The sequence below is a fragment of the Saccostrea echinata genome, unplaced genomic scaffold, assembly GCF_033153115.1.
Source record: "Saccostrea echinata isolate AGI-Se365-2 ecotype Australia unplaced genomic scaffold, CSIRO_AGI_Sech_v1 ptg000009l, whole genome shotgun sequence".
NCBI classification, from domain to species: Eukaryota; Metazoa; Mollusca; class Bivalvia; order Ostreida; family Ostreidae; genus Saccostrea; species Saccostrea echinata.
The window spans coordinates 45922332-45947538 of NW_026889758.1; the positions used below are offsets into that span (position 1 = coordinate 45922332).

General features: G+C 31.0%; 2 protein-coding genes and 1 long non-coding RNA gene across 4 annotated transcripts in view; 2 read left to right on the forward strand and 1 right to left on the reverse strand.

Moving 5' to 3' along the window:
• LOC133182900 (zinc finger protein 62 homolog) overlaps positions 1–22847 on the reverse strand; it is a 30596-nt gene extending 7749 nt beyond the window's left edge. Inside the window, exon 1 of one of the 2 annotated variants that reach the window (XM_061317749.1) lies at positions 16445–16798. In XM_061317749.1, the coding sequence (XP_061173733.1) occupies positions 16445–16477 (33 nt within the window). In that variant the 5' untranslated portion in view covers positions 16478–16798. Of the gene's footprint in view, positions 1–16444; positions 16799–22724 lie in introns of those variants that run through there. The other variant, XM_061317750.1, reaches the window with a different exon arrangement.
• Positions 1–24952, forward strand: LOC133182901 (uncharacterized). The gene is made up of 3 exons (XR_009720562.1): positions 1–217; positions 14885–15002; positions 24393–24952. It is a non-coding gene; the product is annotated as an uncharacterized LOC133182901 (long non-coding RNA).
• Positions 1–25207, forward strand: part of LOC133183817 (galactose mutarotase-like) — an 82842-nt gene that overhangs the window by 20614 nt on the left and 37021 nt on the right. The window lies entirely within an intron of this gene.

The window sequence follows — 25207 nt, forward strand, 5'->3', positions numbered from 1 at the left end:
AGTGGTTGTTGTTCAGATAAAGTTTGTTTTTTAGGTAAATACTTGGGGGGACTGACATGAAATGTCTCCCCCCAAGTGTATTTAATCCTCCCAGTATTCCATATGGAGAGGGGGGAAACATGCATAATGCTGTGTTGAATTCATTGGACAAGCTAGACAGTTTTTCAGATAACCTATGGATATTCCTGACTCAGGAATTTTTCCTACAAATTAACATGTAAGTAATAATCTAGAGATGCTTATTATGAATCAAGCCAAGTTTGTTCAAGTCTTTGATCCACCACCCGGCTTGCCACTTTTATGGAAAGTACATGTGTATTTTAGCAAAATTTATATTGAAATTATATGTATATGTATAATAGCCTGTTTTATCAGATGATACAGATATGTTTACCTCTGCTGATCAAAAGATTTTGTTTCTTAAATTTATTTAATTACATGTATTATTGATTGAAATAAAACAAGAATTGTCACTCTCTGATGCATTTAGGAAAGGGAAAAGCAGACACTTGCTGTCAAGTAAAACTGTTTTCCCCCAGGCATATTTTCTATCAATATTCATGATGGAAGAGTCACAATTTTTAAATTAATGATTCTCTCCTTCCTCCTCTTTTGATACTCTCGAATACTCAGCACAGAAATTATTTTTACATTGGTGTCATCAGTATATTAGCATATTGGCAAAAGAATATTTAAAATTTTCTAAAAGTGAGTAGTCACATGTTTGGGGATACCCTAGCTAGTACTAGCTGCTTAAAAAGAACCCAAAGTGGATGTTTGCTATAACATGGGACTAAGTTTTTAAGGTCTCTTTCAAAAGATCTCTAGATATTTTCACAATGAATGCCATGCATCTGGTTCTAAAACAGCCACTTCCTGTTTTGAAGTCCTAGGTTTGACCTATCAAGAGTCAAACTCTACTGATTTCCCTAACTTACTGTATAAGTTAATCACTGGCAGATTAAGAAAGAGGGAGGTTACCCCCCTCCCCCCTAAAATTTCCAAAAATTAGGAAACACATGTATTTAGAGTTACTTATTTATAAATAAAAGGAAAAAACAAATAAAGGGTAGTTAAACTATCATTCTTGAGATATTTGATTACTGAAGTAGTCACTTGTCTAAGACTTTTTTAAAAATATATCATTCTATGCTTTTGCTAACTTTAGAAACCGCTGATGAAGGCAATTAAGAATGTGAAATGTCTTGAAATTTTTCGGGTATGAAATACTTTGATAGGCTGTTGTAGGAAATTAAAGAAATATGACTAAATTACATAAACAAAACCAGTGCAATTTTTAAATAAATATTTTCATCATTTGCACAATAAGGTCTTCTATCTTGAAAATCTTTTTCTACATGGAATTTTTTCTGCTAAAATTTTCTGAAAATCTTTGCTATGGAGTATAATTTTAAGGCTATCTTTCACTCATAAAATCTCTAAAATTCAGGAAATTCCGGGGTTCATCACCTGTGCTCCACAAGGGCTTAAATTGCTCTGGACCCACTGGGGACCTAAAGGCAGCCCCCAGACCCCAGTTCTCTGAAAATTATCCCCCCCAACTAAAATTCCTGGATCTGCCTCTATTAATTGTCAAATATCAAATGGTGTAGAGTTTGTTGATTTTTTTTTTTTAAGTTGAAAACCAATTTTGAACTTTCAAATTACCTGATTGATGTGGCCCTGCACTTGATTTTAAAACATAAGAAGCTTTGACAAAATTGAAAAGGAAACCCAATCCATATGACATGAATGTACTTTGATTTTCTAAAATTCATGGCAATTAAAACATGAAAAGAAAGGTCTGCCAAAGTTAGTTTTGTATGAAAATCATCTTCTTGAAGTAAAAACATAGGAAATCTTAATATTATCATGATGTAATCTGCAAAAATCCAAAGTAAGGCAATATAACATAGTTCATGATTTACATTTCACTTTATATCCTTTCCACCAGTAAAATCACATTTCAAAAAAAGAAAAGAAGAAAACTTATGGTGTATGTCTGAGGTAAAAATTCAGTTGTGCCTCCCTTCGACGAGAAATGCACAATGAGAAATAATTCATAATAATTAAATTTTGTTTGTATTCTAGCCTCTGATTGGTTAATATCCAAAAAGGAACACAAATTATTTCTGTATAACCTGGTTTGGTATGGGGACACACACCCCTTGACAACCAGCTGAATCATCTGTATCCATACAATCCTCTCATCTCCAGTCCTCGGGATTCATGGAAAATTCCAGATTTAATAAATGTACCTTTAACTTCAAACAATAATTCGATCTTACCACATGTAAACAAACAACAAGGCTGCTAAGCCTATGTATCAGTTTTTACCTCCCCTCGCTTCCCATCACTTCCGTTACTTCCGTTACTATGGTTGTATTACTGAGCGGCAAATTTGAACTAATAAAAAGCAACGAAATTTTACACCCATAGTTATTTAATGGTTTGGGTCAGTTTACACTGTTTTATAATCCGCTTAGCGGATAGTTTACACTGTTTTATAATCCGCTTAGTGGATTATAAAGCATAAACTGACCCAAACCAGGTTATACTCGAATAATTTGGCCAAGAATTAGAGTCATTCCTAAAATACCAACAAATTCTGAATTTCTACAAATCAAGATCATAATTTTCTGCCCTTGGGCCTTGCAGTCATCCCATATGAGATAAGTGCAAGCCTAAAAAATAGTCCATGGGCACGGCTCAACAGATGGTTCGAGTTTTATGATTTAAGGTAATCTCACTGAACTTTGTCTCATGAGATTAAACCTGAGACATTATAAAAACCTAAATCTGGTAAAACTTACACAACACCAAACAACAGTCAAAATTGTACAGTATATCTATTAGTTATAGAATTCAAAAACCCAATTTTTTACCGTACGGTTACCTGAGGAGAGGGAGTGGTCTTAGTTGTACTGGTGTTATTTACCTGGAGAGCCCCAATACTCAAGATGTCAAAAATCCCTATACACGTAGTACACAGGAAGTCTGTCTTTGGTAATCAGGGTTAACATTACGCGTTTTTGTCTAATTTTGATAGAAACTATTGTAAATATTTTATTGTAAATAATTTATATACTTTAATATATAGAATTGGTTAACGTTTTCATTGATATCTTTTGAAGGAAAAAAAATTATAAAGAAATATCTTTTTTTAAGAAAAAAAAAAAAGTAAAATAAAAATAAAATCACAAATGAAAACTACAAAGCAATCATATCAATATTTTTTAATCATCCGTAAAAGAAATCATCATTGAATAAGTGTAAATATTGAAATAAAGAGATTTCATTTATCGTGTGGACAATGCGACATGTACCATAGCCAGTCAGATTTTATTTTTCTGGCCAACAATCATGTCCAAAGTATTCACAACTGCAATTTCCGGGGTCCATGTTTTTATGCCCTGTTCACCGATATGTATTGTGTGTAGACTTTTTTTTTTTAAACTGTTCGTTATCTTCATCCTTTTCAATTGCGAATATATATGTTAGAGGAAATTCAAACAATGATTGTGACATTTCTTCCACCGAATGGTGTGGATTGATTTGTATTTTATAATTTGTTTGTCTTTAATAACAATTTTTGCTGAAATTAGAACAACATTTCCAAATTGCAATTTAAAACAAAACCTCGAATATTCGCTATTATAGTTTTTCTTCGGAAAGTTCTACAGTTGAGTTATGTTGGACGTCATATCGTTTACAAGTGCCAAACAAATTGAAAAAAAAAAAAAATCATAAAGTCAATGTTTAATTATCTACTCTCGATTGTTTTTTATGATATAATTACCAAACAATAATAAAGCGATTTGAATTTTTTTTACCAAAGTGTAGGCCAATACATACAAAGCGATTATTCATGCGGTACATGAAAGCGTTTTATGCGTGACCAGGTAATTGTTTCCAAAACATGCAAATTCAGATTATCAGGTAACACAGGTAGCTGGCCTGTCAATCAAATCAGTAGCTATTGTTTTTTTAATGATTGACAGGCGGTATGTTATTGATCTCGAATTAGGTAAATTTTGGGGGCGTTAAAACATAAAATTGGGTGTTTAAAAAATAAGATTGAGAAGTCTTTTAGTCCCAGTCACATGGATTACCAAAATATTGCATTTTAGAACATATGGAATAAAGCTTCCGGTTGACGGATATCAACTTAATAACCTGAAGATGTACATGATGTAGGATCTAGGGCTGCAACAATACTTTTTAATATTGGTGTGTATCACAATATTTGAGCCACAATACAATATTTATCACACTGTCAATATTTTTAATTGGTTATAAAATCTTCTTTTTGTATTAAAATGAACAAAACATTTCTTCACAAATAAAAATAATTTATTCATAGTTCTAAGCTGTATATCTGTTGTAAAACAAAATTATTTCACACAAGGGTGAATTCAAAAATAATAACCACCAAATTGATTTTTTAAAAAAATTCAACTACCCATATTTTTCACTTATATAATCATATTTTACATGCATTCTAGTTAAAATTCCCGAAGTTTCGATAGAAGAAACAAATCAATAAAAAAAGTTTCAAAATTTTTATTAAGAAATTTATTTTTAAAAGAAAATATCAATCACTACATCCAAAGAGACTTTTCTAAAATATATAATAAAAAAAAAATGTATAGTTTTTATGCTTCAAAATGGTATCAGATATATAAATAATTAGTTCTAATCCTTGATTGAGTTTCTTCTCTTGTATATGTTGAAAAAAAATCAGCGTTTTGATTGTTATTTTACATTATTTTTTAAATTCTGGTTTGAAAACTTTTAATATGAAAGAAATATGAAACAACAAAAATTCCGCAAAAATCACTTTTTTGTCCATTTAAGTCAATTCTTTAAATCTAAAGCAAAAAAGAATTTTGATAAACAAGTCTTCTTACAAAAAATACTAGATTTTGAAGTGACCCTATTTTACATTATTGTGTTGCACTCCTAACATCTGTCAGATATGAATTTTATTTAGCATTGTTTTAAAAATTATATCACACAATAACCCATTCTAAATTTGTAAATCAGTTTGTCATTTTGATATTTTTTCATCATTTATGGCAAGTTTTTCATATATACATTGTATTAAAAAATATGTGTTGTGATGAAAACTATTCTCTGAGTTGACTGTAAAATGTCTGTATTTATCTGATAGACATAATGTTTTGAAAATCAAATAGTATCAAACATTTTTTTTCAATTTATTATTATAATAGTATTATAATAGTATTAAAGATTGATGAAGATCACTGATAATTATAAAACAGTTTTTTGCACTCCTGCCTGCAGTAAAATTAAAAATTAAAACCAAAGAACACAAAAATTCATAAAGTGTTGGCAACATCAAAAGGTAACGAAATTGTGCAATATTTATAGTCCAATACCTCATAATTAAAACACAAGAAAGTATTTAAACTTGGCTGTATATTTTGAATTATTCCCTATTTATGTCAAAAAACTAGCTAAAATATATATTTACAAGATAAAATATATTTTATAGTATATTTTCCTTCACAGGACAAACACTGTAAGTAACTGGGGTCAACCAGAAACATTCTACTCATCAATTTTTTTCTTTATGTTTATTCATATTTGATCAGCAATAATTCTAACATGTATATTTGTTGCACTACTGACCAAGAACCTGGGAGTCTTTAAAGTAGAAGTGAGAAAAAAATGACACCAGAACTTGTTCTGTTGTTTCAGCGAGGTTGAGGTGGAATTACTTGATTTTTATAACAATTTTTCAGTGTGTTTTTTTTTTTTACATTCATGAAAAAAATCAAAGAAAAGATAAAAACACATCTGAATTGATAAAATTGATAAAGAGAAGGATTTTAATAATAAAACTGTCAATAATTTAGTACTGAATTATTCAAATAGATCATTATTAATTGAAGAATATTTCCTAGCATGAATATAGAAGTCTTTTCATCATATACGGTATGTGTACTTTAAAAAGCGGGCTTCATATTTTAGCGGCTTTAGCGCAGACTACAATATGCTAATTCATGAATACCGTTGATAAATCATTTATAAATACAATAAACGGCGAGGACGTGTGTAGCGCTAATTCATGATTACGCCAACCACTTGTTTCCAAGTGATTGCGCTAAATTTGAAAACTCCAATTTATGTTTACATTCAGTAACTTGAATCTTTAAAAAAAATATGTTGCACATGATCCTGACCATAGAAATATACATCTGAAACACAGCTAGACCCTGTAATTGATAAATCTATTTGGTAAAAATGTTCTTTGTGTCTTTAATTTCCAAAATAAAAATCTGAGAATCATACACTGATAAAAGTTTTTATTTTCATGTTGGGGAGCAACACATCAAATGTTGCACTCCTGATATTAGTGGGTATGGACAGATACTTGACTCTCATTAATGCTGCTTGTGTTTTATATAACATTTTTAAGTTTTAAATTGTATATCAGTTATTGTTTTACACTTTGAAAATTCTTTTTTGACTTAATTGTCTTGCAGATTTTTAAAATAGATGGGTTTTTTTGGCAACACTACATTTTTTTTTCTGTTGCACTCGACATGGTACAACAATTTTTTCAACATCATGCAGCCATGAACACAACTTGGTCAAACAAAAGTTGCTAAAGTGTACATTTAATTAAGCTCAATACTTTGAATATTATCAGGAAAGTCCTTATTTCTAACATAAATCATTATTATTTATTTCACAGACCTTATTTCAAAATGTCACAAAAAGGTGTTGCACTCCTGACATAATTTTTAGCATCATTTTTGGGTATAACTTTTTTGTGAATTGAGATATCAATGAGATATTTGGTCGTATTTTGACATTATCTAAAGACACTAGACTTTGACCCGTGCGTGCACGGGTTGACATCGTTATGAATGCATCCATGTGCATATCGGACATTTACAAAATAGATACATCGACACATTCATATTGTAAGGTACTTTTGAAATAAACAATGAATGCGAATATAATTCTGTTTTTTGTTTTTTTTTTGTTCTTAAAATTGGTGCGTAACGGCGTAGCGCAGAATGGGTTTGGACCCAAGTTCAGCTATAAATCAAGTCATGAGTTTGAATCATGTCGGAGCTTACATAAATTTCACCTTTCCAAACAAATTTAATAAAAGAAATTATGGATATTTATTGAAAATATGACAACAAAGAGTTTAAAGCACTGCTGATACATATCAAGCAAGGTAATGAAAATGAAGAAATGTGCTAAGCTGGTATTTTTACACAATCAGTTATTAAACTAAAGGTGTAATAAATTTTGTAACAATTTTAACACTGCAGGTCTCAACTTGTTCAAAATATGACCTCAACAATAAAAGAGTTATTAAGCACTGCTACTACATATACTTTATATATACACAGGTTATAGACATGTATATAATCTGTAAAAGTAGAAATGAAAATGGACAAATGGGCTATACTGGTATTTCTACGCAATTTAGCAGATGTGAAGCAGAACAGATTATCTTGCAAATACCCCCCCCCCCCCTTTCCAAAAAAAACAAAAAACAAAAACAAAAAACAAAAAAAAACATACTGGTTGTTCAAGAGATCATAATAAAAATTAAGAATATCAAATGTACTTTATCAAATATATGATATAAGAAAATGCTCTCATGACTGTCTGTTTTGATAAAAATTAATGTAATATCCTTGAATTAGTAATATTTTGAATCGATTCGATTAAAACCCAAACCTCGGTTTTTGAATAATTTTGATTCGATTTTTGGAAACAATATGTTAGCTTCAGTTGTGTTTAAACCTGTTATAGTTATTGAAAATTCGAAATAAATAGTAACCAATTTGAAAGTTTTTTTTTTTCATCTTTTATGATTCAACAAATGTAATGTGTTTTACTTTTTAGCTCACCTGAGCTGAAAGCTCAAGTAAGCTTTTCTGATCACACTTTGTCTGTCGTCAGTCTGTTCGTCTGTCTGTCCGTCTGTCTGTAAACTTTTCACATTTTCGACTTCTTCTCCAAACCACTGGGCCAATTTCAACCAAACTTGGCACAAAGCATCCTTGGGTGAAGGAGATTCAAAATTGTTAAAATGAGCTACCACGCCCTTTTTTCAAGGGGAGATAATTAAGAAATATTGAAATTTTTTGGTAAATCTTTAAAAATATTCTTCTCAAGAACCATTTGGCCGGGGAAGTTGAAACTAATGTGGAAGCATCCTCGGGTAGTGTAGATTTCAAATTGTTAAATTCATGACCCCAAGGGGTAGGGTGGGGCCTCAATGGGGGGTTGAAATTTTACATAGTAATATATAGGGAAAATCTTTAAAAATCTTCTCCTCAAGAACCTTTCGGCCAGGAATGTTGAAACTTATGTGGAAGCATTCTCAATTTTGTTTAAATCTTATCATGACCTTTCATGACCCTTTGGGGTACTGTGAGGCCACAATGGGGGAGGGGTATCCATGGGAGTATTTATAGGAAATTTTTTTATGAATTTTCTTTTCCAAAACTATTTGACCAGAGAGGTTTTCTGAAATGTAAATTCATATAATGTACATTCAAATTTGATGATGACGATCACAGGGGTCATGATAGGGTACAACCACAATGGGAGAGGGGGGAACAAAATATTTACTGTAAATTTTACATATGAAAATCTTTGGAGAAAAAAGTTAGAATATGTTTCAAAAATTTAATATAAAAAACTAAATTTGTACAGATATTTCTGATTTGTTAAAGCTGTTTGGATTAGAGTAATTGACCATTAAAATTAGTTGCTCAAGTGAGCGGCGTGGCCCATGGGCCTTTTGTTTATGCTAAGTATAAAATATATGGGATACAAAAATTATCATTATCTTAGATAAGCCAAGCAAGGGTATCCTAAGTAGGAAAGTATGAACTTGAAGGTACTTCTTGCTGCAATAATGAAGTCTTTTCCTGGGGGGGGGGGGGGGTACAACTTTTTTTTGGATCATACAATATCATTTCCATTTTTTAATTGAAATCATACAATGTAATCAGAAACATTTTAAAATAAATGTTTCTTATTTAATTATTCAGAGCATAAATTTTTCCAAAATATTTAGTAAAGTCTGAGTTTAGCGCAAACTTTAAAGTTTACTGACCTTGACCGACTTTATTTTGGGACAGCCAATGAGAATGCATGGTTAACTCACCCTATATTTTACAAACGATCGATATTTTAGCAGCATTGATAGAATGAACTGTACGGGTCGCAAGGGCTGACTTCAGACTACCTATCAAGCGTAGTTACCATGACAACCTTTACATATTTTGAAGATCTAGCCTAGAACAGGCTGTCCCTTCTATATAATACTGAAGATCAATAACAATAATTTACATATTTCACCCACTTTTTTTTAAAGTTAAAGAAATTTTTGGAGGTGAAGTTATAAATCTCAGCAGTGAAGGTAATAGTAGACATGGCGAACAAATTCAAGTTGCAATCATTTAGACACATTTCAAATTGAAAATATCGGTTATATTGACGTTATTTAATTATTTCGATTTATTTCAAAGTTAAGAAATGAAAATAATGTTATTGTAATTTTTGGCGGAAAAAGAATGCCTACTTCACCAAAATGTGATTCTAGCTTGAGTTGTAACACACACACACACCCTTTTCCCCTCAAAAAAAGCATAAAAGAAAGGAAGGATAAAATAAAATCGGGTAGTTACATTAATATTGCTTCTACGATCATGAGCTTTTTGCCTATGTTGAGATGGCCAGAGACATAAATAACATAATTATAATCAATGTGTCTCCGAGATGGAGAATGATTACCCACGTGGTCACAATATCACGTTTGCATGGATAAACTCAGAAACGTGTAAATTTTCATTGGAAATTTGCTATATATTTTGTTCATATATTGTATCTATGATTTCTTATCTATACTACTATATTAAAATTATAGACTCGAATTTGCTATATATTTTGTTCATATATATTTATGATTTCTTATTAGAGAAATTATAAAATAACAAATATATATCTACTTAGTACAAATTACTTTTGTCTTCTCTGATTTGAACACCGTGATTTAGCGTGAATGTAATGCGCACGCGCAAGATTTTAAAATCCAAAAAATCCAGATGATTTCCGGAATTTTTTGAGGCATTTTCGTTGATTATTAATTAGCGAAGCTTAATTGAGAAAAAATAAAAACAAATTGGTAATCTTCAAGTACCAATGATGTTTAAAATATATAAAACAAAAGACAGTACTCTTCCGATTTATCGGTATTAAAGGCCAAAAATTCGAGTCTATTATTTTAATATAGTAGTATAGATATGCTGAGAGTCAGAGACATAGAAATTTATTCCCATTGCCTATATTGTAGGTTGATAAATATGTGTTTGGTCATTGTTTTTTAATTTGCCCATAAGTGGTAATAATTATTATGTATTTCATATTACTGAGTACACTGTAATATTTATATTTAGAATATTTATCTTACATATTAAACCCAAAATGTTAATTAGTCTAAGAAAAAATGAGTAGAAATCTTTTTTTTTGTGATGTTTCTATATATAATATGCATATCTTCCTCACACAAAATCGATGTTATTGATATACTGACCCACCCCTAGTAGGATCAGATATTTTTCTCATATGTGTGGCGGATACTACCCATTAGATAAACCTACTGGTATGCTTTATCAATAGCAATTCCAGTTTTGACACAATCCCTTGCTTCAAGATGTAAATTTATTGAAATTCTTCTTGTGAAAATTCTTGCGTATTATTAAATAAATAATAATGAGCAAAAATGTTCATTAAAAATAAGATGAGATTCATTATATCTCAAAATAGAAATATGTCCATAGGACATGAATGCCCCGCTAAGGGTATATTAGTAATGCAACATGAAAATTTGTATTAGTGTATGAAATTTGATGAGAATAATAGTGTCTTTAAAATTGAAACTAAAAAGTTGGATATAGATGATAAATTCTCGCCAAATTATGTATAAGTGCATAAACTTACATAAATATATCTTATATGGTTTCTTTAAAATTAAGCAAAATGCAAATCTAAGAAAAGTGAGGTCAAGGTCACAGGAAAGTTCAAGGCCAAATGTTTGTGATGCAGATGAATACTTCTCACAACTATGTATCAGCATATTTAAGTTTGATAAAAATATTTTGAATGGTTTATTTAAAACTGAGCTAAACACTAATTTTAAATAAATGAAGTTAAGGTCAAAGGAAAGGTCAAGGTCAAAAAATGTTGATGCAGTTGAAAAGTTTACATCAGTATGTATTAGCATATATAGTTTGATAAAAATATTATGAATGTTTTCTATAAAACTGATTTAAACACAAATTGAGAAAAGTGAGGTCAAGGTAAAAGGAAAGGTCAAGGTAAAAAAATATTGATGCAGTTGAATAGCTTACATCAGTATGTATCAGCATAAGAAGTTTGACACTAATTTAAGAAAAGTGAGGTCAAGGTCAAAGGAATGGTCAAGGTCAAAAAATATTGATGCAGTTTAATACCGGTAGCTCTCATCAGTATGTATTAACATATGAAGTTTGATAACACTGTATTAAATAATATCTTTAAAACTGAGCTAAACACTAATTTAAGAAAAGTGAGGTCAAGGTCAAAGGAAAGGCCAAGGTCAAAAAATATTGATGCAGTTGAAAAGCTCTCATCAGTATGTATCAGCAAATGAAGTTTGATAAAAATATCTTGAATTATTTAATTAAAACTGAGCTAAACACTAATTTAAGAAAAGTGAGGTCAAGGTCAAAGGAATGGTCAAGGTCAAAAAAATGTTGATGCAGCTGAATAGCTTACATCAGTATGTATCAACATATGAAGTTTGATTACACTATCTTGAATGGTATCTTTAAACACTAATTTAAGAAAAGTGAGGTCAAGGTCAAAGGAATGGAATGGTCAAGGTCAAAAAATGTTGATGCAGTTGAATAGCTTACATCAGTATGTATCAACATATGAAGTTTGATTACACTGTCTTGAATGGTATCTTTAAAACTGAGCTAAACACTAATTTAAGAAAAGTGAGGTCAAGGTCAAAGGAATGATCAAGGTCAAAAATGTTGATGCAGTTGAATAGCTTACATCAGTATGTATCAACATATGAAGTTTGTTTACACTATCTTGAATGGTATCTTTAAAACTGAGCTAAACACTAATTTAAGAAAAGTGAGGTCAAGGTCAAATGAAAGGTCAAGGTCAAAAAATGTTGATGCAGTTGAATAGCTTACATCAGTATGTATCAACATATGAAGTTTGATTACACTATCTTGAATGGTATCTTTAAAACTGAGCTAAACACTAATTTAAGAAAAGTGAGGTCAAGGTCAAAGGAAAGGTCAAGGTCAAAAAAATGTTGATGCAGTATAGCTTACATCAGTATGTATCAACATATGAAGTTTGATTAAACTACCTTGAATGGTATCTTTAAAACTGAGCTAAACACTAATCTAAGAAAAGTGAGGTCAAGGTCAAATGAAAGGTCAAGGTCAAATGAAAGGTCAAGGTCAAAAAATATTGATGCAGTTGAATAGCTTTCATCAGTATCTATCAGCATATGAAGTTTGATAAAAATATCTTGGATAGTTTCTTAGAAACTGAGCTTTGAACAGAGCTAAACGCAAAGTGTGACAGACGGAGGGACGGAAGACAGACATGACAAACACTATATTCCCCGGCCATATTCATGGCGCGGCATAACAAATGTCAAATTTTATCAATGTACCCTACTGGCTACTGCAATAATGTATGATAACACCCCCTCTCCCCCACTTCTCAAAATCTTTCTCATAAGTAGCATTAGGTTAGGTCTATCAGTTAAGTTCCTTTGACCATGCAGGAAAGTCTAGCCACTTTCAACACTGTTTTCTTACATTATACTACAAGCATATAACTTACCATACATATACAAGTAGCACTATCGCAGTTCACAGAATCAGAGTAGAATTCATGATTCCTTGTTCCTTATTCTTGTAGTATTACAACTTCCAGTCAAAAGTTTGTGTGAAATAAATCTCCAACAGATACTGTCACATACGTTTTAAAAGATGCAGCAGATATCATTCCAAGAATTCATATTTTGTATCTACAAATAACTTTCTTTTGGCATTTCAATGTCAACAGGGCAACATCATTAATTTACGCATCATCAATTTGGGCAGATATCTACAGGTTTGTTAAAAACTAAAATTGTATGAGATAAATAGATCATCTATAATTATGTGATTTTATATTGGTTTTATCCAACTCAATGAAATGGTATATATTCACTCAACAAGCCTGGCAAAGATACACCATTTCAACAAGTTGGATAAAGCCAATATAAAATCACACAATACAGATATCCTTTACATATTTTCATAATTCAGTTGATAAAAATTAGATTAGTTTTTTTTTTACCATCAAATGTATTCAAACTATCACTGATTTATGTGTATGCAAATGTCGTTCTACTTTGCATATAGGGTTTACAAAAAACTTTTTGGATCTAGTAGTTACACATAAATGTTTTTCACAAGGAATTTTCTACTATTTTAACACTTGTCATTCTAACAGTTAACTTCCTTTCAGATTATTTCATTGCCCTAAAAATATTTCCTAAAGAATAGTTTTTTGGGTTTTATTTATATTTTAGCTACCCACATCTAGTGCATATTCATGTACTCCTTTAAAACTAGAGGTACTGTAAGCACTGAGCTCACAAAATGATATCCCCCCTCCCACTCCCCGTATGAGTATAATGGCAAAGTCCATGATTTGCTATGGGAAACCCCAAATATCTTTCAGATTGAAATGTTAAATAGGAAATGCTCAATGGCACTAATCAGAATTCTCAGGGCTTTCAAATAGATTAGAAACAGGTGGTACTTTTACAAAAAATAGGAGGTACCTGGTGGAAGTGATTTCAATTAAATATGTAATCAAATTTTTCTGTAATGAATATTTTGGCCGGTACAATCATGATTTCAGCCGGGTAAAAGTACCGGGTACCGGCACATTTTGAAAGGCCTGGAATTCTGTGAAAGTCTCATTAAATTTTATTTAGTGATATAAATGTATGAGGAGGTGTTAATAAGAGACGGGTACCCCCAGTATTATAGAAAGAATGGCAGTGTCCATGTTTTGGTATTGGTAACCAGAAATGTCTGTCCGGTTTCATAAATAGGTGCACAACTGCACTATGTAATCATGATTCTGTAAAAGTCTCATTAAATTTATTCAGTGGTATAGGTGGAGTTGTGAAGGAATGGCTACCCCTAAGTGTAATGGAAGTATGGATGGACACCCCATCACTATATACACCCCCCACTTTTCAAGTTGGGGGGGGGGATTATAAAAATGAGCAAGGATGTTGATGCACTCATAAATGTGCAAAGGTAATTTATTGCCTTCATTGAATAATAGTCATGCAATTTTTTTTTTCAAATTCAAGAACTCAATTAATGTAAACAATATTTGATACAAGGTATCACTGTCATTCTCAAGACAAATAAACATCACATTCTCAAGACAAATAAACATACACACCACTGACATGTGTAGTCTGATTCCCCCCTTAAAAATTAAGGCTTTCAAAAGTCTTAAATCCATAACTCCGTAAAAATTCATCAAAATGCAGATTGATCTGCAACTCAACAGACAGACTGGCATACCAAAATACACCTCAATGTCTGCAAGCATGTATTTAAATAAATAAAAAAAAAAGGCCAGAAAACCCAAGTGGGATATACTGACTGACAAAGGGACAGACGGATTAACAGAGAGGAAACATATAGTCACATTTGGATTCCATGGTAGTGGATTAAAAATGCAAAGATAATCTGGTCATTATACATGTATAAACCAGTGTCTTTAATTTCAGCAAGAGTGACTATGTGGATTCCTAGAGGCTTCCATGCAAGTTAACACATGAACCAACCTCAAAATTTTTAATCTCGGATATCAACACAACATCATCGAAAGGGAAACCCTGCATCCAGGTTAGCTTAAAAAACATTTGTTCTGTGTGTATAACACTTGTAACCCCTGACTTCCAGATGTTCAGGACAATCCTTTGTTCTCATTTGAACTACACAAATATTTCCTTAATAATCCAAGTAGCTCAGGTAATAAAATCAGAGATGATTTATATCTCCCTTTCTTTCCTCCTAACACCGAAAAAAAAATCCAGGAAAGAATATTAGGGTACATACAAAGTCAAATATGAATTGTCAACATGTCAAAACCGTAAAACAGAGGAACATTTAGATATAATCGATGTCCATTCAGGTTTACTGTGATATAAACATCCATAAGTTTTGAACAACTTTTCCTTTTAGAAACAATCAAAATATTCTTACTACCCTAACCTCCTAACCTTGCATCCAAGTAGTATTTTTCTGCTTTTTTTTTTTTTGTTTCAATATCATATTGTTTTTAGAAGTATATTGTTAATTCTTAACTGAATATTATTAATTCCCTGTCAGTATTTTGAGAAGCATTTTTCATTTTACAAGATGCACTTGCTCTATCAATCAAATCTCTCCTCACTAGCTCTGCTTCCACTGAGTAAATGTTTTACAAGTGCAAAATATTTGATAAACAGGGAAAGTACAAAACCTTGGAAAAGTTCAGATGTAAACTCGATTCAATTCAGAACAAAAAGACTTGTACAGAGTACATTATAACTAGAAATAATAAAGAATTTTAAATTCTACCTATGAAAAAAATTTCCATACTCAAAACATTCAATTTGGAAACGAAATATCTGGATCTCTTTTCAAAAACTCACCTACAGTCAGTTTGCTTACATCTTAATTTCTGTTTATTCTCTGTGTATAATTAGACCAAATGAAATGAGGACAAACATATATCAATGCATTTTTCACAATGACAAATGCATTAAATTGAAAGACAAACTCCTTATAACAATATACATCAGGTCTTCCTAAATGGCAAAGCCAACAAAACTAGATCACATATATATAAAATGTAACTGTATGTATGTATGTATGTCAAGTGATCAATGTCACAGATAAAATAGTCAAAATGTTCTGATAAAAAGAAATCATCTTTTAAACAAACAAGTATATTATGAAATGATGCATATTATATATTTGAAAAGGATGTTCTTCAGACCCAATCAAATACAATCTCAAGACATTATAATTCCTAACCTTCTATTCCCCAACAGGTTCAAATATTTAATATTAGCATTGAACGAGTGGAAGTGGGTCAAGTGACCTAGCCTGGGATATCCTCTGTGGGGAGGGGAGGGCGGATTCATGTTACATGGCTATCAAACAACAGCTCTCTACACAATGGATAGCCTGGTTAAATACAAATTTCTTTCAAAAGGCCTAATCTGTTTAAATATAATACTTTAAACATTTGAGCAAATCTAAGTAATATTTGTCAATAAGTAAGTAAAACATTTACTTACATTGTTGAAACAATAGCAATTAATCAATGACATTTATAAGCAAAAAATAGATTCCATAAAATATGCAGCCCTTCATTATTTTTACACTTTGTAGACTGTTTTGTTCACCTTGTTTATTTTTCAAGGTGTACTTCAATACCTTTAAATTTCTAGAAACCTTGCCAGGACATTAAAGCTTCTTAAATTTCAGGGAAGTTTTAGCTGGAAATCCTGCCTAGAAAATTTAAAAGGCTACACACATGACTAAGTCTTGAATAAAATGCTTCATGAAATTTTATGAACCCCCTCTTTTTTATGTAGACTTGGATACATAAAAGCTCTATTTATACACAAGATCTCATCAAAATCCATAACTGAATTGTACGTATTGCAAAATAAATCTATATTATGACCCCATCTTATTACCATATGTTCTGAAAATTTAAATAACCAAGAATCTTATTGGCACTATATCTCTTGACCTTGCAGTCATTATTGTTTATGAATATAATTTCTAACATCTTACCGGTTCTCAATATGGTCATCTTTATGATCAGTTTTGATAAACAATTTTAAACAAATCTGCTACCACAAAAATGATAATAAAATCTGCAAACTGGTATAAATATAGCTGACCCTCCTAACCTCACACCATACTGCATACATGATTACTAATAAAAATTAAGACGTGTGTAAACAGATGTTTAAAAGTTACTCCTTAATTAAACTATTGGGGAAGTTCTGCAGCTTGAAATGTATTGCAATTTGATTTTTCATTTTTCACAAAAGTTGTTTTTTTCAATTTTACTTTTTTTTTGTAATTGACTAGTCAGTGCCCTGAGTGGGATAAATATTATAAAGCTTAGTATGCATTTTGTTTTGTTTTTGTTTGTTTTTTTTTAATCAAATTAGATGTACTACACACCCGATCATTTTTATCTTGATTTGATTGAAAAAAAAAATTTGGTACTTTTCACAGGAAAATAAAACAGGAAAGATCAAAAATACTAGTGTCTGCATGCTCAGTCCCAATGGAATTCGTGTCCTGACCCCAAGTCCTAAACTTGATACAGCTATAGTTCTAGTCTATCACTATAATTGGAAAGGAGATGGGCGAACATAGCGTGCAGAAAGCCTATAGCTTCAGAAATATAAAAATAATGTTCAGTTTGTGAATTTAATATTTAGAGTAAAGTTCTCATTATTGAATTTTATGAAATTGTGATAAACAAAACTTTTCTGAGGAAAATTTTCTCGGCAAAATTTATTCTTTTATTAAAAAAAAATTAATGTGGTATTCGTGGGGTTCGAACCCTAGCAATAAAAATCCTGAGTATCATTTTCTTTCGAGACTAGCACGCTAACCACTAGACTACACAAGTCCTGATGAATAGTGGCATTTAAATCATGTTTGTGATATGACTCTTGATTTAATGGACTTCAAGTATTTCCCGAAAAGATGCGAATGTTATGTCATAAAAGTATATTTTTAAGGTATAGTGGGTCATTGCTCCATATTTTTGGTAACCAAAAAATGTATATTTTTATGCAAACTTTGAGGATTAACTTTCAAAAAGGTGGAGCGAAGACCCACTCATATCGAAAAATAGTGTTATAGTATGCGAAAATGACTCTTTTTGCCCGCTTTAGTGTGTGTCTAATATTTCACAGGCAAATAATTTCAATCTTTGAGGGATTTTTGTAAATTGTAGAGATTTTACGTAAAGTATATTTTAATGTTAGACGAAATATCAAGGAAAATTTTGATATAATTGAAATTTAATTTTTCATCTTCATGTTTGTCACACTATAGGCTTATCGCTCGTCATGTTCACCCATCTCCTTTCTGGTTAAATTTCGAGTTCTGAAATCATTCTCAAAATTCTCTAAAACATAAATTTTGTTTAAATGAGATAAAATAGTGATGGGACATCGGTTAATTTTCATAATCGATCATCGGTTACTGTTTCCGATGCGATTTTACCGATTATAATCGGATGTCATAGTTTTATATATAAAAAGCAGACTATTACAATTATTTCATATTATTTCTTTAACATGAATATATAAAATATATATTATATTATTTTCTTTGTTGTTTTGCTTCTTTTACACTTTCTATATATGCACATTTCGGTTCTTAATCACCTCTGCTCCATGCTTGTTGGCTAGTATCAGATGCAGACGCCATTTTCTTTCATTAAGAAGAAATAAATTTTAAACCAGAAATTGATAATTCCGGAATGTATTGTATTAGAAGTATGTTTCTGATGATCGATTATGAAAAATTATAATCGATCATTGGAATCGGTAGCATTTTTTCATTGACAATCGATGTTTTCTGATTATCGGTACAACACTAAGATAAAATAAAGAAGTTTTTAGAAAGATGACTTCATCATACAGACATATGTACTGTCTAACTATATAATACTGGGCTCCATTTTACAAAAGAACTTACGACTAAGACCAAAATGTAATTTTGTGAATAACTTTCTAATTTACATTTATTTTGAAAATGGATTTTATCTTTTAAATAAAGAATTTAAGAAAGATATTTTTAAGCAATCAGTTTTTCACAGAATATTTCATTTTGAAAGATTTTACATTCAACCTAACTTTTTGGTCTTAGTCATAAGTTCTTTCATAAAACATGCCCCTGATATACCTATTATGTCTACATATTTAAGTACCTAAAATAATTAATGTTATAATTTACCTTCCAATGTTGTCCTCTACTTGTATTAAAGATACAATAAACACAGATTAAGCAAACACTATTACTAAATACTTGAAGTATGCAAATCTAACATCCATTCTAAGAAATAAAATATTTACAGATTTTTTTCACTTTTTTGACAAATGTGCATTCAAATGAATAAGTGTTAAAATCAATAAACTGTAATACAGGTACGAATATATATGCTTTTTTTCCTTCAAAAAAAAACCTGAAAGGTACACCAATTCATTATATCTTACAAGCATATCAAATGAACATTCAACTATTGGTAATAAGATCTATAAAATTGTATGATCCTGATTATATTTATGAGAGAAAAAGCTAGAAAGCAGTTGAAATCAATAAATTCTTAGAAAAAAAAGATCATCATATTTTAAGATCAGGCAAATTCAACCCCTTTACAGGGTTCAACACTAACTTTTCTGGGCATGAGTCAAGCCGGACTACTGCTTAGTTACTTTTACTAGTTCACAGTTATTTTCAAAAGGCCATCCAAAGATGCAACATCAATGTTTATTGTACATAGCAAGGACATGTAATTACATTTGGGGTTTTCCAGCAAATGTTGATGAGAATCATGGTTATTCATATTTTACCAGGAATTTTTATTGGTCTGTTCGTACTAATTAACCCAGATTTTATTAGTCTGAATGAAATTGTAAGTGCATTAGTCTGAGACTAACAGTACATGTATGTTGAACCCTGCTTTGTGCCAGTGAACTCCAATGACTTCAAATTTCAAGTTATCTCCCCTGCCAATTTCATATGAAAATAAGCCATTCCTTCTCTAAGAATTTTAAAAACTCTTTCTGAGACTTCTGTGATTCTGAAATTCATATGCTATAATGGTAATTTTTCAGCAGATCTACTCATTTTTTTAAGTGTCCAAGTTGCTTACTGGACCAAATGCAACTGCATTTACCATGTTTATATGTAATAATGCTCATAAAAAAAGAAAAGTAACTGACTTCTGTTTATAATGGATAAATGCATGGATACACCCTGTCCTGCAATAGACAGATCTTTAATAAAATGACTCGATTTGTAATCTTCAATACAAGATCTGGTAGGTGATATACTTAAGGAATCACTGTCTAGTTAGTAGAGTATGCCAGGGCATCAACGATAGTTGGAAACGTGGGATAATTTGCATAATGGGCGAAGCCCGTTATGCATAAATTATCCCACGTTTCTAACTATCGTTGATGCCCTGGCATACTCTACTAACTAGACAGTGATTCCTTATACTTCCATTTCATTTTGAAATAAAAATGTAAATTTAGATTTTAATAATGTAGACTAATAGATTTAAATTACACGAGGCCTCACATGTCAATTTCAATAGTCCCCGCCCACTGATGTCAAACACTAAGACAGCCGCACGAGAATTACATGCATATTAGGCCTCCTTAGAGTCAGACACAAAGACAGCTGCACGAGAATTACATGCATATTAGGCCTTCTTAGCTACTGACCTTTCGCTTGGCAAAATTTGCATTCCCTTAGAATGATCAAGAAATCAACTCTCCTAACTTTCAAAGAGTTATCACAGAGAAAACAAATAGAAATGGAAATATGAAATCAACAACAACAAAATTAGAGGAAATATGCTGTAAGGTAAATGTGCTCACAGGCACAAAATCCATCATATATTGTGCAATATACAGTATCAATCAATTCTCTCTCTTCCCTGTAAGCCAGAACTCATTTTTCAGTTTATACAGGTAGATGAATTAAACTCTTTAGGTCACCTGTTTTCCCTGCTTTGTTGGCTAAAAATCTATGTATTCTATAAATGATACTCAGTAACTCACAGGCGATTAGCATCAATTGAAAGCAACAATTAATAGATTTATATGTTATGTATACAACAAGGAAAAAAAATTACACAATCAATTCTAAATCAAAATAATGCACATTCTGAAACAGAGAGTATCTAATGTGTTTTTATATAGAGATAAAAAAAAACACACACACACACTGATGTCAATGTATAGTGTACAAAAAATTAGAATAATCTTCCATTGTATCCAAGTACAATAAAAGGACCCTATCCCAATAGAAAACTGACTTTTTTCCCCAAAATTAAGCTAAACATTCCCAAATGAGAAGCAGATTGAATTTTTCAGTACTATTTATATTACAAATTCGAAATTGTGGGATAAGGATGAATTATAAGGATGTTATTGGAAATAACCCTACAATATAAGTCTTATTTCTACAGTAGAACATATCATAGGTCATTAATATTTCCAAAGTGTGCCATTTTTTCAATTTAAATTCCCAACTGAAAGGGTACACGACCCTGTACCAAAATATACAGTTAAAGTATATCATTGAGGGAGTTAGCAAGATTCCAGTTCCCCAAGGCCAGGACTATTTCCCGAGGCGAAGCCGAGGGAAATAGTCCTGGCCTTGGGGAACTGGAATCTTGCTAACTCCCGCAATGATATACTTTTAACTGTTTTATTATACCGACACAAACGTAAAATTTAGAGGATTCAGATAACGTGATTTCATAGCAGGGATTAGCTCACTGAACTAACACACAGGGATTAGTCTATTCACATATCATACTGATGTAAATTTAAAATTTAGAGGATTACGGATAACCGGGAATTAGCTTTTGATGCAGGGATTAGCTCACTTGACTAATGCACGGGGATTAGTCCATTCATAACGATTTATAGGGAATTAGTCACATCTAATGATCTAATATTATATAGGGAAAAATCAGTAGAGGTATAATAAAGGGTCAATTAAGCTCTGATCTTACTGACTAAGATTTTAAGAAGGGTCGATTTATGGAATAACAAATAGTAACTTTACTACAATATCAAAATCTCTTCTAATATTTTTTCATCCTTCTGTTTAAAATATATATATCACATTACATCATACACATAATTCAAATGAAGAAAAAGATTTTTGTTTGGAATCATTACCACTGGAATCTGCATATTTTAATGTAAAAAAAAAAAAATAAGCATAATCTTTGTGTTGTCTAGAATATATTTTTTTTTTAAAGTTTTCGTAAGAATAACCTTAAAACATTAAATCTGTTGGACTGTCAGATTTCTTCCATTAGGCCAGCATACACATATGTTTGTCAACAAGCCAGATGTATTAGAATTTTAAAGTATTGTCAACATATGTGCCCTTGACAGTTGAATCACTTTAAGAGTTCAGAAACTAGTCAGCTTCTCCGAAAAGAGCTCATGGATTCGGAATAACTGATTATGAAGTTAAGAAAATATGATTCAGTGATCATGGTAAATGCTGAATGAAGTATGTCGCATGACACACTTTTAAACAACCAAGCATAGTAAATCATATAAAGATATTTTTTAAAAAATAAAGATATTCTTATAACTTATATTCATCTTCAGACAATTTCCTTTTCTATGTCAACTCCATCTACCCGATCAATGTGAAGGTCATGTCGTGATAAGTTTATTATCGTGAAAAAAAATGGAATCACTGCTGAGTTCATATATTAGATAAAAATAACAATGCTCCTTTCACAAATATATACTTTAACCAAATAAATTAAAGTGATACCTTTGGTTTTCATTCTTCTCTGGACAGTTGTAGAAACTTCTCAAAGTTTTGTCACAAGTTCCACCCGATAAGTTTTGCCCCATGAACCTTTTCTGATCACCTTATACAGAAGAGTTCCACTGTTTACCTTTTCTAGGCAAATGTAATGTTTACTTAGATACACAGTCTTTAAAATTCAGGGCCTTATCAGGTTGTAGTTGATTTCCTCCGATTTGAACGCTGAAAACAGTAAAATGGAAATCGGAATTCACAGTTGCTATTCTGTTATAGTTACAGCCTACGTTTAGGCCCTGGCCTCTGTGTGATCACTCAACCACTGATCAAACTCACAGGCGCAGATCTGAAGTGCAGAGAAAATATTCTTTATTGTTTGTGATTTTGAGTATACCATTAAACACTCCTGGAATTCATTAACTGTACATTTTACAGTAGATCCTTGGTTTTTGTTAGTTTTTTTTTTTTTTTTTTTTTTTTTTTTTTAAAAATTCGCATCACGTAAAATTAACGTTATGAAAGTTATGCATTGAGAATCCTTGATAGTGAATGAACAAATTTATCCATTTATTCAGTTCATTTCAACATAGAGTACACGACCTACAATATTTCCAGGAAAAATTATCAAAGACAATGAAGTATTAGTGAACCGAGTCACTGTTTACTACATTTGGGAAAATTTATGCAAATAATTTATCCAGTTACTTTGATTTGGTCTAATATAATTTTCAGAATTTAATACATTACAAATTATGTCATAAATCTAAGTTAGATTTCTGATTATTCTATCTTGCATCAAATTAGGGCAGACCAATCAGAACTCTTCACTGTTCATGCAGTGTTTAGAGCAGGGACTGCGTAGAGAGTACTTTAATTGTTAGTCAGAGCTTACAATTTATTAAGTCCGTCTACCTCAAGGAAAACCCTGCACATGAGGATTTTTGACAGGTCTGGCTATTCCTTTCACTTCGTTCCTGAACTTGAATTATCAACGCTTAAGGATTGCGTGATCCATCGAATGCACTTTTAAAAAAAAATACCTTGACTTTTATTACATGTATATCCTTGTATGAATTGTTAATTAAATTACAAAACATATATATACATTATTGCATTTTAACCAATCCATTTACAGTGTATCTGTTTATGTTACATAAATTAATGTTCGAATATTTGCTATTAAAGTCTTTTTTTAAGTTGTTATTAAAAATAAACAAAATAAAAATAAAAACAGAATAGAAAAGATTGCACTCATTTGATTTTGTTTGAGAAAAAATCCAGTTTTTGGTGCAATAAAATACTGGTATATCCAATGGATAAAAAAAAAAAATCAAAATTCACAGGACTTGAATAATCATTTTAACTGTAATCGCTTTCTGCCTTTGTAATGGCTCTTCAGACAGTTACAAAACATTTATGTTTTTCCCCTTCTCTCACATCCTTGCTTATATAATATCACCTTCCTGTCCATTTCTTTTCCATCTTCATTTTATTTTACACTGCACCCCTTCCCTCATGTGTTTGGAAGAAGGTAGAGGGTTAATTAAGCCTCCATCACCGCAATGTCTATAGAGATTTTGAAGATTTTGGACATTTAAAACTTGTCACATATTTCAAAGTAGAGCAGATAAAGCCTTTTATACCGAATTCAAATTTTGAAATTTTTCTTTCCAGATTCCATGAACGTGTGGACATGTTTGCAAACTTCCTACTGGTCCTGTTTTCGAAGAATTTTGATTTGTCAACTTGTAGCTCGATTTCGTTATATCTTTTTAAAATGACGATTTAAATTTACCGCCATAGTATATGATATGCTGTTATTCTGTCTTGCAAATTTTTTTTGAGTTTTATTTTATAAGATATTCCGCTTTATTAAATATTCGCTTTATTATTTCTTTTTAGGTTCAACTTTTGAACATTTACATTGTTAATATTTGCTATGTTGTATTTACAATTTTATATTTATGTTGTTTGAGACCATAAAGAACCATAATTCTGTTGTTTATAATGTATTTACAACTTTCATTTGTACATTAATTTTTAATAAATTGAGAGAAATAACTTTAATCTCCCTAAATTCTATATTGGTATTCCAGGACACTCCGTAGCAAATGTAAGTTTACGCTACTTACATGTATCTATACATAGTAAGTTTAATAACCATTCCGGAATTTTTTTCCCCTAGATGCTTGAAGGATTTTTTGTTTTTGTTTGTTTGTTTGTTTGTTTGTTTTTTTTTGTTTTTTTTGTTTTTTTGTTTTTTGTTTTGTTTTGTTTTGTTTTTGGTTGTTTTAAGGACCCTTTTTACAAGAAAACAAAATACATTTTGGACATTGAGAAAATTAAATTGTATGAAGGTGGATATATTGAGCTCATCTATTTCATTTTTATCATAGAATACTGTGAAATCATATTGGGGATGGGGGGTCGTTGTTTTGAAGGCATGAAGTGCCATGAAGTCAGGACCTCTATGAAATGTAAAATTTCAA